The sequence below is a fragment of the Thermobia domestica genome, chromosome 1 (genome assembly GCF_964235325.1).
Source record: "Thermobia domestica chromosome 1, izTheDome1.hap1.1, whole genome shotgun sequence".
Classification (NCBI taxonomy): Eukaryota; Metazoa; Arthropoda; class Insecta; order Zygentoma; family Lepismatidae; genus Thermobia; species Thermobia domestica.
The window spans coordinates 74,282,299-74,301,024 of record NC_137454.1 but is presented as its reverse complement, the minus strand read 5'-3'; the positions used below and the strand labels follow the sequence as shown (position 1 = coordinate 74,301,024).

Here is an 18,726-nt window from a genome sequence, read left to right as displayed (position 1 = left end):
CCATGTTTCAATGTGCACACAACATAGAATATTGTTCATTTCATTATCTTTCATATGGTTTTGGTTTGAACTCATTATCTTTAAAAACTAAAAAGTTACAGTGTTTAACGGAATGCACTAAAAAGTTCAAAATATGCTCAGGCGCCTATACAAAATGACCGCTACGACAAAACCTGCGAGGCTAAAAAATAAATGAATACCCGTTTTCAACTCCCTGAATGTGGTACAAACTTAGGTAAAAAAAAAAAATAGAAAACTAAATTTTGTCAGCAACTATCATTGGTCGATTTCATGTCTCCTATCTCAAATACTTCCGTCTTATCCCAGTTAATCGGAGGGTTACCTATTAATGAATTATGGCAGACAAATTTTGGATAGCACAGTTTTGGTCAGTATTTCTTTTGTTACAATATCGAATCCAAAGCCATGGATAAATATCTCCTTCTAGCTGATAAATAACTAATTTTAAATGGACTTCTGTTAAGTGACTTGCAGTCCAGCCTGTAGATGAGTAAACAGAAATGAGGCAAATACTTGTATAAAAAAAGAACTAATTCGTGAGTAAAATAAGTCTTTATAGAAATGAAAGTTTACAGTAATAGATGTATGTATGTATAGTTAACGATAGAATTGTGCATAATTGTGTCCCTTTACTATTCAATAATATTATGTAACAAAACACAGCATAATTATGATTAAAACACAGAATACGTCACATAAATTACTTGATAAAAGCAAACAAGGACAATTTTTAGAACTCTTTGGAATCTTAACGCTATATAACTTTTAAAAACGTTAAATAGCGTAACATGGGGATATATAAACATATATATTTATATATATAAACAATAGTCGACAAATAAAAAGAAAACTATAACAGTTTAGATGACATATTTATATATAGTTACAACGTTAATTTTTTAATTATAAAGAAAAATATCAGAAATTATTTCGTGTAAACATAAAATAAATAATTTCCAAATCCAATATAACTGATTTCAACATACTCATACATTTATATATATATCTATGTATATCTATAGATACTTATACATATTTATATATATTATAAACAAGTTGGTAACAACAACATGGAAAAATATATTTATACTCGTTAACACTTGCAACATGGACTGAAAAAAAAAATTAAAACTTACTTTTTTCTCTTTCATTAAACTCACTTTATTCTTGTTTAAAAGAGGCGTGTGACTAGAACTAAGGAACTACTGCCAATAATGTAGAAGATTAAACTCAAAAAAAAAAAAAAAAAAGTAATAATCAATCCATCTTATACTGTTTTCTTTAAATAATGTTTTCTGAAAATAGTATTTAAATGCTAGAGAAAAATCACAGATAAAAAACATTCTTACATACGCCTACTTCATTTTCTTTACTATTTTAGGTATTCCGTCACGTATTCCACAAACTGCAGAGAGATCTTTTATACTTTTATTTTTCTTTCACTTCTCCTAGTGATATTTGGTTTTGACATGACTTGAGTCATGGGAAACTGCTGCATTTAAACTTTAGAGTACAAGTTAGTGTTTGGCCCTTTTGTTTCAAGTTTTCGAAGCGAATAATCCTATATAATGGAAAAGTGGTACGCCATTTCTACTCGTTACCACGACAACCAGCATGCTTTGATTCTAGCCAGAGCACCCATTAGTCACAGCCCTTCAAACTATTTTTTTTTTTTTGTGTGTGTGTGTGTGTGTTAATTTGTAATATGTAAGTTTGTGCTTGTAATGTTTATTTGATTTAATTTTGAGTTTTACGTACAACGATCTTCCTCTATAGCCTAAAAGACATTTTCTCTTAATTAATTTGTGATCGATTCAGTTGAATTGACAAAAATGAAATGAAATGAAATCTTTAAGTTTTACGTCCTATGATTATGCCGGCTAGGCTAAAGGAGACGGTGACGATGAGAAATGAACGAAAGGATGGAATGAAGAAAGTGGGAGAAAACGGGAGATCCCCCAGAAAACCCACGCCCACGTGTCTGTCCACCACAAAGTTCACGTGGTGCGAGCTAGGATCGAACCAAGGACACCTGCATTAGAGGTGAACACTCTACCACTGATCAGTTGAATTAACGTCACTATCGGTTTAGTCGACTGCAGTAAACAGCAACTTCGATTAAACTGCCTACTGATCAAACGCGATGAATCAACTATCAACTAAATTGAAAGAGATTCTATTTTCTGGAGTCGATTCGATATAATCGACCAGCGTCTAGTGAAAACACCTGTCACCGGAAAAGTTCGGTGGGAGACAGCAAAGTAGAACACGAGTTCCGGTCACAAGTGTTTAGGAAGTAATTATATGGTATTATTTCTAGACCTAGAATTATATGAGAAATGCGAGTATCTATGGTAAACAAAGAGCGCCTTTACCAGAATAATGCGGTTGCGGAAGATGAACTAGAAGCGGTCATGAAGAAAATTCATAAATTACAATTGCCGAACTATGAACTAAAATAGTCTTCTATATCAATATATAAAAGAATGTGTGTGTGTGTGTGTCTGCAATCAATCTTCCTATAGAAAGGAGTCATCTGAAGCCACCGAATTGTGTACACAGGTATATCTTCGACAGATCTAATCGCGCACCAAGTCGTTTTTCTCCATTTTCGACTCAAAAGAGGATTGGGAGAGTCAAAATGTCTATGCAAAAATTATACAGTGAACCATAGTGTCTGTGTGGTAGGCAACCCAACCATTTTCGATTTTGTCTTGGTTGCATATCTTTCAGATCTTTGAATTCTCTTGCATTAACAGTATTCTTCCCGTGAGAAGTAGGAACATGTCAACGGGCCCAAGAATCGATAAGAGTCATGCCAAAGGCATTGTTGATCGTTATAGATTTCATGTATTTCTTTACTTTCCAAGATTTTGCACAAACATTATTCTTCCCGTGCGAACAACAAGCACTTCTGCTTGTTAAAATAAATAGTTTTCTATTGCTCCAACAGCTCTCCTTTTAAGCATCTTTGAAAATGACGGTCGATTTCGAATTGACCAGAAAACACGAAAAAGTCGACAAATACCATTTAGTTTCGGTTGTATTAACTGAACAGTATCCAATGATCAGATTCGGCCTAGTCGATCTAATTTAGAAGCAACTGCAAAAAGTCGATTAGCCGTGCGACCAAGTCCAAGTGAAAACAGGGTTTAAGGGAGAGGAGGGATAACGAAACGAATGGTGAAAGAACAACACATAACACTCTGAGCGGAATTCGAGACCGAGACCGACAGGACGTGCAATCATCAACCTAATACAGTATTTTACACTGCTCGACCATGCCAGCCGGAAATAATCAACATGCTGTCTAGAACTAAAGAACAAACAACGTATGCTGAAAAATGGATACTACGAACAAGATTGTATTAAGAATCCGAACCACGTGAGCTCCTCGCCAGAAATCGAACTCGGCTCTCCTAGCCCAGAGAGGTACTATAATTTACATTCATAGGATAAAAGTAACAACTAAAAAAGCCTAATATATTCAGTAAATACTAGAATTTACATAATGAATTACCGAAAATCATTCAATGTTCGATTTTAAAACACCGGGAACGTTTCCTCTGTCATTACAGATCATCTGTTTGTAACTTGCTATATTTTATGCTTCGTTATTTAAGTGGTAAACTATACAGATGTAATGAAGATTCGACTGACGCTCCAACATATACAATAATATATGTATTATAGTATATGTATAATATATATAATAACAATAATATAAACATATCAAGATATAACAGTGGCATTCACTACGGAAACGAGCAAAGGATCACTTTCCTTGCCTATCAGCATTGTGTGGATATATCTGCACCAATATAGCTTTTTGCGTCCTGTCGAGATACACATCTGTCAGAGCAAAAATGTCTCTCATTGGATTTTTCTGTTTTTTATCCTTTCTCTCTCTTTCTTTTGTTTTGCAAATGAAATAATAAATGTGAAGTGCTGCTATTTCAGAGACTACTAGAAAGACCTAGGCACTGATGGGAGGATAATATTAAGATGGATATCTCAGAATATGGAATACAAAGTAGAAACTGGATTTAGTTGGCTAAGAACAGAAGTCGATGGAGAGATCTGAATGCGGCATTGAACCTTTGAGTTTCATGTGTCATAGAGTTAGTGCTGCTATTTTATGAATCTGTTTAAGGTGGTTTATTCTTCCTTCTCTAGGACCTTTTATCTTCACTTCATCATTGCACATTAATATATCCGTGCACAACTCTGAAGGCAGACGTCAGCTGATCTTTGTAGAAACCAATTACTTTTATCTTCCGAATAAATAAACAGAAACTAACTAACTTTGTGGCGAACTCAGAAAACAGTGCTCGTGATAGAGTTTTACTCCCAGGTAAGCCACTCCAGTCAGATTGGTAAGATCCCCTCCCAAGCTTGCACACTCTTCTTTGTCTATTCAAATGTCCTTTCCATATATTTTTCAACTAGAATCCTATTGTACACGCGATCGATAATCCCACTCATGTCTCGAATGAATCTTGATATTCAAATGATATACAGTGATGAATGTATATTGTGAAGTTCCTTTCCATTCACCTATTTGATTGTCTACTGCGCTTTTGCATTAAACATTTTCCTCTGACCTTTGTTTTTTCGAAAACCCTCAATTTTTAAAAATTTTTTCTACGACTTTGTGATCAAGGGGTAAAATGCATTTAAAATATTTATAAAGAAGTTCGCAGAAAATAGTTTTTAACAAGAGACGTTAACTTTCCTTGAGTATTATGGTTTTCTCACTTAGGAAACAATAATGTTCCAATTTCTATAGTACAAGAAAAAGTTTCATCTTATAGCATTGACGCCTGTTAACATTGTAAATATTTTCCTTGTCTGTTTGGAATTTATACCACTTTTTAGCACTTAGGTATATAAGAGATGGAGTTGAACAGTTTGGAATGGTGTCTAAACTATACTACTACTGCGAATCGAATTCGGTTTCCCTCGCCGTAGGTGTGAGGCAAAGCCGGCTAGCTTTGTAAATGAATCAAATAGATAAGCTAAAAATGTTTTCCAATGACTGACTATTTGTTTGGACTTATTTCTCAATTTTATAATAATATGAAAGATTTTTATTATTATTATATGCAAGATAAAATATTTTTCTGTACTGATGTAACTTTCCCAATTTGTATATCTGTAGATTTCTATATTAGTAATTAATATGTCACATGTAAGAAATAATGCACCCGCATCTTGTTAAAAGATGGACGAAAAGAGAAAATAAATCGACTACCATAAAATGAATACCATTTAACACAAGAATTACTGGGTATTATGTTAGAATTTTTAATTCTAAGTTTAAGGTTAGGGGTCACCCGATTTTCTCTTTCTGTAATCATAGCTCAAACCTCATCCTTATGAACTATCTCATAGAAGATATACGGAAAAACACATGCAACTTTCTCTGGGCCCTACCTGAAATTGCTTGTGATAACGACTATGCCTATTAGTTTTCATAAGTAATTCTTGCTTATATCCATTTCCAACGATTGTAACTAACAAGAAATTAAGTGTCTATTAGCGAAGTGGAAGAAAATCTATTAAACTAGAACATATATGTATAACTATTAAATTTCTGCGAGATTTGTAGAATACGATGACTAGAACCCTGTATACTATTTATTTGGACATTTCAACACCTGCATCATCTACAAGAAACAAAATGTATGACAGAGTTCTTTAAAAACACACATTTTTCTGCAGATCTATATAGCTGTCACTTTTTTCCTTCTCTTGCCGGTAAATGCTTATATCTAACATTCCAGGCAGTTTTTCTATTTACATATAAACAATGATTTTTCACTAATATACATTTATAATACATACATACACTCATACAAATGTTCATTCACAACTAAGAGATTACAAGTTTATTAAGTACGTTGTATTCACTTTTGATGTTATTTATGAGAAATAAAAAGATGGCTATCATCACTTTAAAATCACACTGTATCTAGATGAACCTATGATATATTTACTCTTGCATAACATGCACTTTTGTTTTCTCTTAGAACATTTATTTTGGAAATATTAAAACTAGTTGTTCAATTTAAGGTTTCTTTCTGTTTCCAGCGTAACTGCAAGACAAGAATGCATATAATTGTATGGAAAGACAAACAGAGTCCATAAAGTGAAGGAAAATTTGCTAATTTAAAACCAGGAATCGAATCTCCAAGAATTTTTCCTTCATTTCTTTCCTTTTTTATTATTATACCACATCATTTCTTTGTAAATACTGAATTAGGTTTAAAAAATTTTCCATCAATATTCATTAATTACACAATCTAAGATTAGGGATAGCACTATTCACAAAAGGAACTGGCCAACTAAAATTTCGCTTTTAATAGTCAAGAAAAGCTGAGTTCCCCGCCATTTTCGTTTTACAAAGAATATCCACACCTGAACTAAGTAATGCAAATAACATTCGCGATACGTATCTTGCAAGGAAAAGCCTAAGAGGTCAACTCTTTCTTCTTCCGAAATGAGCAGTCTAAACACTTAAACTACTATGTGTCAGAAAGTTTCGGTGACAGTCAAGTTCCCCCTCTTTCCTTCCGACACTGGCATAGCTTGTATGTTTTGTACACATTGACCTAAGTTCAGTAAGAGTTTAAATTTGTATCTGAAGATCTTCGCAAATAATCCGAAAAATCCAAGATATTTTAGTCTCGTACTAAATCTATCTGATTTAAGGTTTTTACAGTTCGGGTACTATGTAAGTGCCACACCCTAGGCTTACTTTATATCCCTTAGTATGCAAGTAGTTAGGATAGTTTGATACTTCTTCGACGAATCTTCCCTACAGCTACTGGATTGTTGAAGAGTACGGTACGAATAGGAAGGAGCAATTATCAAAAAAGGTAAAATATTTACAATTCTGTAGAACGAAAAAAATATGGTCTCTACTGTTTAAACTGCTTCGATGCAGTCATTATCAAAGGTAGAAATAAAAGAAAAATGGATTCAAAAGGCGAATAATAATAATGGGTGAAAAAATTTTAAATAATGTAAAATACTATCTATGGATTTCTTTCAAAGCTGAACAACAGTAGCAATGAGTAATAGGATGTTACTGAAGATATTACTCACATAAATGCTATCGTAACATGGTTGTTCGAGAATTACCAGACGATTTTATTACAGTATTTCAAATTGAGAATGATGTCTATGTACAAAATAATGAATTAGAATTGAAAGTTTATTCAACCAAACCTTTCCAGATGACTCGCAACTGCACAAAGTTCCTTCGTACCATATATGATGTGCACAAGGGAAGCACCTAGCAGGATCAACTGTACCATTCGAAGATATTGTTACTGGCAACATGTACATACTACTCATATCTATCTTACCTACTATGGGAATGACTGATTTCACTTCCAGCAAGATTAAACACAACCACACTACCAATGAAACACAATAAAGTTAACTCAATGGAAGTTTGACAGGATAATGGATAATGAAGAGTACACTTGAATTTCCCTGAAATTTTGATTTAAAACCCGAAATTATTACCAACTCTAAAGGAAATAGTATATTCTAGAGAATTCAGAAACCAAGTGAAATGGCAAGTGGTTTACTGGACATTTTGGTCAATGTTACTTAAGCGGTAGTTTTCTGTTATCAGAAGTATATATATGTTTACGGTAACCACTTTTGAGCACCTCTTGTAAAGGCAAGAGACTAAGATACCCATTGATATCTGTGTAGTATTACAGCTTCTATATAGATTTTTCTCCATACGTTCCAATGCGTATCCATTCTAATTCCCTCTTCCAGTATTCTATGAAAAGTTTAAATAATTATGCCAATATAAAAACAGTTCCAACGCTGTATATACCAGATACAATATATCTTTCCTTGATATTGACTGCAGTAATGGGCACAGGACGAAGGGTACACGGATACACGTACGCAACTAAATGTTGGTGAATGCCTCGTTTCATTTATAGATACAATTTTCTAAAATTATCTTTGCACCTTCCTCCTTCGTAAATCAGCAGCATTCCTAAGACCTTGAATCCAGCGTTAAAATCTAAAAAATGAAATATTTAAGTTTTACGTCCCACGGTTATGCCGGATAGGCTAAGAGAGACAGTGATGATGAGAAATGAATGAAACGGTGGAATGAAGAAAGTGGGAAGAAACGGGAGAACCCAGTGAAAATCCATGTACACGGTGTTTGTCCACCACAAAGCTCACTTGGCGCGAGCTAGGATCTAACCAAGGACCCCAAGCACCCGAGGTGAACGCTCTACCACTGAGCCGCCGTGGTCCCTTTAAAATCTAAAGTATTGAGAACCATCCTTTTCAGTTTCACTTATTAAACCTTTGATAATACTTTCATTGACATTCTACATAGAAAATATAGAATATAAAAAAGTCAGCATGTGTACATATACGTACACATACAAATTCCCCAAAGAGATTGTCAACTTATGTGGATATATTGGTTAGAATATTTTTCGGACTTGTTGCACCAGAAAGTATGACAAAACTTCATGAACGTAATAAAATGTTAAGGTTTCACACAAAAATATTAACAATAACTCATATGGATGTTTCACAAGAGTAAATAATGTACAAAAAAAAAATCATATTCGTTTAAAAATGGTTTCGATCCGTAGCGAACAAACTTGACCCTCTATCGTCATCTATAAAAGTGACTACTCAAATATGTCCCTGAAAACAAATAACGTATATTTTATATATGTACACAATACTGCCTGCATTTACCTCATAAAATACAGCTATCACTACACTTGTTTCAAGTGTATTGTCCAATAAAGTCTCAATAAGCTAAACTACGTCCAATAAAGACTAAATAAATTAGGTTTTGTCGTATATGCATATATGTATATATATATATAACAAAAAAAGATTCGACACCAACCCTACGGTACTTGAGAAAGGAAATATACACAATAAAGGTCTCTGTTAAAAAGAATATGTAGCTCATACTACTAACCCAATCTAAAACACCATCTGCCAGTCTTAAAACTTCCATATTCTTCTTTGGAGGGCAACTTGTAAGTCTTTCCAAATTGAATTAATTCATATAAGGAAATAACACAAAGAAAGTGCTGAGAAGCACCATCTAGTTCATTTACATATAATGCATTTATATATATATATTATATATATATATAATATTTTATATACACATATCAAAATGTTTATGCTTCATGGTCCCCAGAATTGATTCCAATAAGTGATTCCGTTTGTTCACTGTCTGCCTCAGGCAACCTGAAAAGTTTAAAAAACTAAAGTCAAATCTTTATATCCAGCTAATATCTCGAGTATATCAAATGCAGAAATTCGAACACCTTAACACCTATACCGAGTCCAGCAACGTATGTGAAACTTACTGAGAAATCTACAGGATGTTTCAAAACCACAACCTAAAACTAGAAATTAATTTTTGATAAGCAGATTATAAATAATAAGTTATGTTAACACAGGTCTCGATGTATTTAGTTTAAGATTTTTGTCAATAATTTTCAATCAGTGAGCCAAATAAATCGTTCACAATTTTCAACATGATTCTCTAATCTTCAAACTGTCGTATCGAAATAATAAGTTGTATCTCTATAAAATTATATTTTGTCATTAGATTCAGAACATGTATTACACATGTTCTTTATGCCTATATGTAAAATAGATCAAACCAATTTTATAAATAATTGTGTGGCCCTGTGTAGCATAATCGCTAACGCTCTCGCCTTTGATGTGAGTGGTCCTGGGTTCGATTCCCGATCGAAAAGGTGTAACAGCTTTTTCAGGGCAGTTATCCTGAGTGCGGATTTTCCTCCTTCACATCAGGCAAATGCCGGGATGGGATTTAGAAGTTAGATTTCTGGGCTTTCGGTATCTAAGGCCATTTAGCCCTTCACGATTTGAGGGATGACGTCCCTCGGCGAGCACACTATCCGGGAAAAGGGAAGGAAGAAAGGAGTGGGGAAGGCAGGAAGCGGCCTGGGACCTATAAGTTAGGTACCACCCCGGCATTTGCCTGGTGTGAATGAGGAAAACCCAGGAAAACCTCATTCAGGGTGGCTGGCCTGAAAAAGCGTGTTACACTTTTTCGACCGAGTGACCCCATCGGGAATCGAACGCGGGACCGCTCGCATCGAAGGCGAGAGCAAATTGTACCTAACATACATGTCCCAGGCCGCTTCCTTCTTTCTCCGTTTTCTTCTTCCTTCCCCATTTCCCCGGATAGTGTACACGCCGAACGCCATAGATGAAGGTAATGTCCAGAAATGTGGATAAATAAATAATTGCCTCAAAACTTTTCTATTAATATTATTATACTTTACGGAAGCTAATAATATTTACAAATTTATTAATACGATGCAATGGACATATCTTCAATCTTACAATCAACTACGACTTAGCAGCCTAAACTTTCGAATGCTGCGTACTACGTTCTTCAAACTGTTGAGTTATTCTACATTCAGTTTAACCCGAAATTAAAACTTAAATTGCCAACTCATCCTAGCATTAGCTCACTCAAAAGATCAGCACTTATCATTTGAATTTTTAGTTTAGTTATTCTATACTGGACTCTTAATTTGTAAGTAACTAAAAGTATGTTTAATGTGATGAATGATACAGTTATCTGATTCTTGTCAAAGTACTGCACTTACGAGACCATCAATTTCCGCAATCTCCATTATCAACTTATACAACAAATACTCTGAATCTATAGATTATACGCTTTAAACAAGATATAACTTCATTCGATATGACAATTAAGAAGTTGACACCATCGAAGAAAAAAAAACTGTCACCAATTTATAATAATAATAATAATAATAATAATAATAATAATAACCATCATCACCACCATACAAATCATCAGTGTACCTAAATCGCTTAGTACATCTTAAACTAAACATTTCAGAACCCTGGTTGACGTAACTAACTTTTCACATTAGATCAAAAAGTTCCGAAACTAGTTCCATAAACCGCCAATAGATAGAATCGCGTAAACGTGCGCTGCAACTAGGAGCAAAGACATGCATTAGGATTGTAGGAAAACCATTAAAGACATTGCTGAAATAGTGAATATATCACATGGAACAGTGCAAGTAATTTTGTTAGTGATTTGTACACGAAGTGCATTGCTGCAAAGTTCGTCTCCAGGGTTCTGACCCCCGAACAGAGAGTGCAATCTGTCAAGAGCATCAGCGTGCCTTTATGTCGAAAGTCATCACTAAGGATAAGAGGTAGGTCTACGAATATATTTAAATAATCTAGACAAAATCCCTTGGGAATTTTTTTCTCTTCCCAATGAGGACATGGAACATCATCCTCCAAAAAGTTTCTTAGTTTTTATTAATACTGCGGTAAGTATTAATCTCTCAATCTTTTTTTATTATTATTATTATTATTACTGTGACTATCTTTATCGCTCATAATTCAGTGCTTTTACAAGTACGTAAACAACACAGTCTTGCTTTGTTTTCTTTGTTCTTGAATCTGCTATTTATAAAAACCATTAAACCAAAACAACATAGTTACTATGATATAAATAATATGTTAACTAACCAACTAACATTTAAAAAAATAACCAATGCAAACACTTCAGTTTTACATCCTCACAATTATGCCAAGTACGCTAAAGGAGATAGTGATGATGAGAATGAATAAAATGATGTAAGAAAGAAAGTGGGAAGAAAAGGAGAACCCGAAAAAACCCACGCACACAGTGTTTGTCCAACACAAAGCCTACTTGGGTAAACCCTTATTACTACTAATCTGTGTTAGTTGCGGCAAGATTTTATTTTTTATTTAAGCTATACGTGGTTGCAAAGCTAAAATAAGCAGTATTTAAATAACTTAATATGTTCCAGATTTCCATTCGAGTTCCAAGATATTTTCCTTTCAAAATAATCGAAACTCAATTAATCTGTTCCTGTGTCCTACGAACTCGAGGCTCCAAATGATTTTAACAGTAAATACACTGGATTTTAAGATAAAATATTAAAGGTCATATTATTTACGGTTAAAGCAGGCACAAAAATATAAAATTATCAGCAAAGATCACAAGAGATACTTTTAGCACATCTTCCGACAACGAACCGAAAGACAAAACATATGGGTAGCTCGAGTGCTGGAGAAACGTACGCACAAACACAAGAATAATATGCTGGGGAGTTCGGATTGCAAAGCAGCGTTCAGATTCCAGAGGCAATACCGTATTTCAAGGATTCAATTTTGTTGCCTGTTTTTAAGGTAGTAGCTTTTCTGTTATTCTTTGCTCCGTTAATGAATGCTCTACATGAACACTCTTGAAATGGTGGTATTATAACATCATCATGTTTCCAAAGAATTGCTATACTCGTAACTCAACAGAAACTTTTTAAGACGAATAATGTACAAGTTTTAGTCCAGAATTTGAGGTATTTAGAAGATAAGAGGGATCATGGCTGACTACGAGCTTGATGCCTCCAATAAAATATATTTAATCATCATTCTGAAATAATTTAACACCTTGGAGAATTGCTGTTTTCTGAGAGACCACTTTTTAGAATCAAATACTAGTTTCAGGCACAGTGATGCTTTCTACCGTGTTTTTGTGTGGCTCGTTACGTATTTTAACACAAAATCTGGACCGCTTTCTTAAGATTTACATACACTCACCACGTTTTATTTTCCCTGAGAATCCTAATCGGATTATTATATTATTGATATGGTTCCAGACACCGATCCTGTTGCCTTAGACAGCCAAATACTGATGAAAAGATTTCGCTTCTCAAATAACTTTAAACTTTATTCAACGTAAGTCCTTATTCACAGAAAACAGTGAAATCAGGAATAAGTTTTCGAAGTGTAAATACGAAAGAAATAACATCTTAGATTGTGTTTACTTTAGTGTCGCTACTTGTGAGTTAGTGTGAGTAATGATCACCATGATTTCAAGAACTCATTGCTAATTTCTGTTTTTTTTTTTTTTTCTTTTTTTTTTCCGTTGAATAAAACGTAAAAATACTTGTGAAACCGAACCTCTTTACCAGTATCTGGCTATCGGCTGTCGAAGGCAACAGGACTCCTTGCCAAAATTAAACTAGGAAAATAATAATCCAATTAAGATTTCGAGGGCATATAACAGGTGTGTTACTTAATAGTTACTACACTTTCACTGCAATTTTGTACCTATTTGCTAGTGAACCTATTTTTGTACCTTATAATGAGTTCAGAATTGAGTTTAAGCTACACTATTTGTTACAAAGATAAAAAAAAAAAAACGTGTTTACCGATTTTACATATATCTGCCTAGTTAAATCTCCATACCTGATAAATCGTCTCTTCTGACATGACAGATCATACACTTTCTTCAGACCTTCCATAACTGGATCCCAGTTTTCATAATGTGCCAATAAAGTTACCGCAAAAAACGCAATGAACATTGGCACTGTTCCTAAGTAAAACATGCACGAATACTGAATATGTTTGAAAAGTACGTCAGCGAACATTGACATTGGGATGGTTAAACCAATAGCAATTGTAGCTATTAACGATGAGGTTAAAAAACATCCCCTGAAAAAGGAAAAAAAAAGTCATATCTTTAAAATAAGAACCAAGAGAAATTGTCACAACAAATACATCAATACATATTTTTTCATCATAATGAAATGAAGAAGAAATGAGGATTATTACATCTGAAACTTTAACTTGTCTTAATAATTCTAATCATTTGATGCAAAAATACATATTGTCCAAATTTTCATAAAAAAAAAAAAATAAATAAATGTCTATAAAGCATGAATTTAAACATCGCATTACACACAAACAATAACAATTGGTATTTTCAACATTTGTGTCAAAATAATACAATCCATAGATATAAGACGTTCATTAGTGAATTTTTATATTAATTTTGTTCTTTTTGGATCAAAAGATCCAATTTATTTCAGGCAAAAAACTTCTTGTAGGCTTTATATCTGGAAAACTAAATATAGTGTAGCCAAACCCAAACTATCACTTAACTCAGTATGATGTGTTTATTCCGTAGAAAATACGAAAACTCGATTTAGGGGCCGTTCAAAAGTGTCCTCTGATTCAAAACTAATTATTAGGCAAGATCGCAATCTTTTAATCTTTTTTTTCAATTATTCTTAAAATTCTTGTTAGCCATTTTTATTCGTTTTTTTTTTTAATGCTTACTTTCCTAAAAGACACTAAATGCGTATCTTCATGAAAATTTGATGATGATGATTATCATTATTATTTTGCTTAATAAAGGTTATTGAAGTGCAGAAATGTTTCATTTCATTATATACTTGAAATCTCAGTTTTTGTTACCCATTTACTAGCAAAGTCCCAGGCTCAATTTTCGGTCGATTTGCAGCAGTGTGCGTTATTATTATTATTATTCTGCCAAATGTTATAGCCTGTGTGGTCCCAGCTTTGATCGTCGGTATTGATACAGTATCATAAGGCAAAATTGAGCAGCTAGTTTAAAAAGCTTGTGAACTTTTGTATAGAAAGCAAGAAATAACTGTGATAGGAGCCGATGTACTGATCACAAATCGCCCAACTAAACGCCGTCTGATGGGCTGTAAAGTCAAGGAATTTCGTTATAGTTTCAACATTGCTTTTCGGCACAGATGCTAAAGAAGAAGAAGAAGAAGAATATCAGTATTCAGCCGAATGTTAGCACGCGTGGTACCAACTTTGTCAGTGCGAATTATAGTTTCTGATATTGATATAGCATCGTAAGGTACAAAATTATTATAGATTCTGAAAATCTATTAATTTAAAACTCTTTTTCCTTATTTCCCATATAGATATGATCTTAATGAATCTCGGCAAGTACGTTCGCGGCAAGACAGATAGAGATGGTACAGTCCTGTATAGTACGAACTAAACTTTTTATCAAGTGCAAAGGGCTAGACTGCGATTATAAAAGGAGGAAGTTTTTTCACGAAACTGTTTTTATTAGGATTGCGCAAGCGAGCCTTATAAGATTGTAATACAGTTTGGACCTCGATAACTAGAATTTTTTCACATTTCCTTGAATTCTCCACAACATTCATGTCAAAATAACCTCTGTAAGGCGAATGTTTAAAAATTACAACCTCGATAAGTCGAATTTTAAGGGTTTTATAGTCATATTTAAAAAACCTCGTTAATTCCAACTTTGTATCAGCGAACCTCTACGAGTCAAAGTTTATCTCTATAAGTCGACTTTCTCTTTATGTGACCTAGATAACTCAAATATACAACTCTATGCTTTTACGTAATTGTCACTGTTGCTAATGTGTACTGTAATTGTGTTTTACTCATGGCTAGGATTTTATTTTTACTAGTCACCTTATTTAATTTACGGAACTTTCACAATTTCCAGTTATAGAGGCTGAAGGAATAAAATTTCGAGTAATAGACGATAAATAGTCACTTTTCATGAGGAACGCTGAACCTCGATATCTCAAATTTTTGTTGTGGCCACTTTGGTAACTCAAATTTTTATATAATCCCTTCAGCTTCGACTTATCGAGGCCACACTGTAATGGTAAGAACATACGTAGATACGTTACTCCACACGATAACTCTTGAGCGAAAGCGAATTTTTAAATTCTGTCTGTTGCAATCAATAGCTAGAACGATTATCTCGGGTGAGTTCGTTAATGGAGTTAATTCGTAAACATCTTCAACGGTGGCTTTAACGTTGGCTATGCATATCCCATTTTCTACTATTGGAATAAAAGATGAACAATTGTAGAAGGCTGCAAGCTACATATCGCGCTATTAGATTCCAGCAAATTATCTCCAGCGGTTGACAACTACAGTCGAAATTGTAACTTTTAGGCGTGATCCTCTTTACTATCCTTGGTAGAATTTATATTTAAAACATTATACTAAATTCGGACCAGTATGGTATATTTATTTGTATGTATTAAGTTACTGGTAACGAACACTAAGAACTAAGAGTTTTCCCGTCAGTACAGAATTTAAAATGCCTTCAATTATGTCCTTTATATATATATATATATATACCAAACTGAACTGCAAACATTTGAACTGCCAATAGTCACGAAGTTTTAACGTTTGAAATAACATAATGACTAATATTAGCCAACACGTGAAGTTTTACTTACCATAACCATAACACTTCTGACAAAACTGTGCCTATTAAACCATTTATTAGTAGAAATGTCCATTGATTTCGAGTTGGCCACTCGAAGTTTTCAAGTTTTCCATAATGTAAGATGAAAAATGCTGGCCATAGTAGTAGGAAATTAAAAAGACCAACAAAGCCTGCAGAAAATGAAGCAACAGAACAGGAAATTATACAATGCTGTAAGTACTAATAAAGTGTTCCAATCTTTTATGTACCACAGCTTACAACAGGATATCATCAAAAAATTTTATTGAACGCTAATATGGATTCAATATGATCGATAACTGATAAGTAAATAAATATTTTCTTCATTTTATTCTTTTTTAAAATTTTCTTTTACTCTCCTTTTCTATGCTCAGACGACAACCCACACTATTGCGAAAGCAATGTCAAACTAACTCTGCTTGAAAATGATTGATATCTTAGGTGTATAATTTATTTCCGTTGCTCAAGTTAATGAAAATCCTTTATTCAAATAGTTTCATAGGTTGCCATTATGCAACCTCTTCTATCATTCCGACAAGTCGTCTTTCATTCTACATTAAATCGGAAACCGGATAACTTCACTCAACTTTAGACCAAAAAACATTTTTACTAATTTACGTGTACTATTTTAATGTTCAATGTGCATTGTTAGTACCTGTGAACGTTAAATACAAGGTGAGCTATAATTCACGACGGGGTTACCACACGTAATGTTTTCTATGGGACTCAAAATTAATGTGAATGTTTCTTGAAATCGCCATGGTATAAGTATGGAAAAAATGTTCTAACCACTACTCTCCTCTTATTTTGCAGATTGCATGAAGTAGACAACCAGGAAGTGTGAGATGGAAAAATTCACATTGCGAAGAGAACGAAAATGATTGAACTATATTTTGAAAAGCGCAGGTCAATTATCTTAAAACAAAGAGCGTATCGCCGGCAGTTTCGTGTCAGGAATACAATGATTCATCGTTTGATTGGATGTTTCTTTCAGAGAGCATGGTTCGTTAGCTGATTTACCACAATCGGGGAGACCACGCTAGGCAAGAACACATGCAGCAACTGGACGAGTTCGAAGAAGTGTCGAAAAAACAGCGGAGATTTCCACAAGAAGACGTGAGATTAAGCCGAACTACACTATGCCACATTTTAAAACATGATTTGCACCTGTATTCCTAGAAAGTGTGACTGGTACAACAACCAACGAACAGATTATGGGGAACGCCTCAGATTTGCTACACGCATTTAGGATTTGGTTAATGAGAACGGAGATTTTCTTGACAATTTGATTATATAAGTGACGAAGCACATACCTTTGTAGGTACGTAAACAAACAAAACTGCAGGTTGTGAGGTACCGAGAATCCATAGGTTATACATCAACGATCGCCACACCCTGTGAAGTGTACGGTACGGTGTAATATTACGTCCTAAAGAATTATTGGGGCTTACTTCTTCGAAGATGGCAATGGCAATGCAGTGATCGTAACCGGGGCTCGATCAGACGATGGTTCAAGAAGTTTTGCGCCCTGCAGTGAAGAACATGCCGAACGTTTAGTTCCAGCAAGATGGTGCCACAATACACACATTCAGAGATACAATCGCGCCATTTTTGGGCAGGCCACTACAATCACCAGATTGGACGACAGCAGACTTTTACATTTTGAGCCATCTCAAAGAACAGGTGTATGCCAATAAACGTCAAACAATACAGTAGCTCAAGGAAAACATTCGCGTGGGAATCCAAGCGATGACTTCAGCAACTTTGAGAACCGTAAGGACAAATGTTATGACTACAGTTTATGCGTGCAAACTGCATCATGGTGGACATCTACGTGAAATTATTTTTCATTCGTAGACAAAAGAAATCTCCCATATGTTAGGTTATATCAGCATTTCAATACATATTGCTAACATATGCGAGGAGTTATGCTTTTTTGAAACCCTTTCGTGACTTATGGCCCACCCTGTAGTAATATATTTAACACTAGTGCTTTGTAATTTACACCTGATAACAATTTTCTAATCACTTATGCGACGTTCCTAAATTTTCTCACAGAATGATTTTTAAAAAAAGGACTGTTAGTCAATTCTACAAACTCTTGTGTTACCCAATGTGATATTCACAGAACATTCATTTAACATGTAAAGAAGAAAGTAGGAAGTAATTTCGTAACCTCAAAAAATACAAAACAATATTTTATTAGAAATATCCGCAGTATTAATTATTCTTTCGGAACATTCACTGTAAGTGCTAAATCTATGTTACAAATGTTATCTTGCACTCAATTTCAAGAGAGTAATTCCTTCTAACAGTAACCTTTCTTTAAAACACTGTTACCATACGCTATATGGTAACAAGTATCTACATATAAACGATTGAAACATAATGTAATCTACATAAAAGGAGCGTGTCATATTTTCTTTCTTTCCTTAGATGTTTATTCAAGAGTAGTCTTTTACACAAGTTACCTATAAATTCCTATCAATTTTCCAAGATACTCGTACTTGTAATACACAGTGATCTATAAGTATGGAAACATCCAAACAAAACTGGAACAGTTTAGGAAA

At 34.0% G+C, this 18,726-nt stretch overlaps 1 protein-coding gene across 3 annotated transcripts in view; it reads right to left on the bottom strand.

The window, feature by feature from the left end:
* Nucleotides 1-554: 554 nt before the first annotated feature.
* The window catches only part of LOC145686183 (solute carrier family 35 member F5), a 48,999-nt gene continuing 30,827 nt past the window's right edge, over nucleotides 555-18,726 (bottom strand). For all 3 annotated transcript variants that reach the window (XM_081759220.1, XM_081759230.1, XM_081759211.1), the window contains exons 9-11: nucleotides 16,149-16,308; nucleotides 13,342-13,587; nucleotides 555-9,288 (exon numbers count right to left, since the gene is read on the bottom strand). In XM_081759220.1, coding sequence (XP_081615346.1) covers nucleotides 9,219-9,288; nucleotides 13,342-13,587; nucleotides 16,149-16,308 — 476 coding nt within the window. In that variant the 3' untranslated portion in view covers nucleotides 555-9,218. The remainder of the gene's footprint in view (nucleotides 9,289-13,341; nucleotides 13,588-16,148; nucleotides 16,309-18,726) is intronic.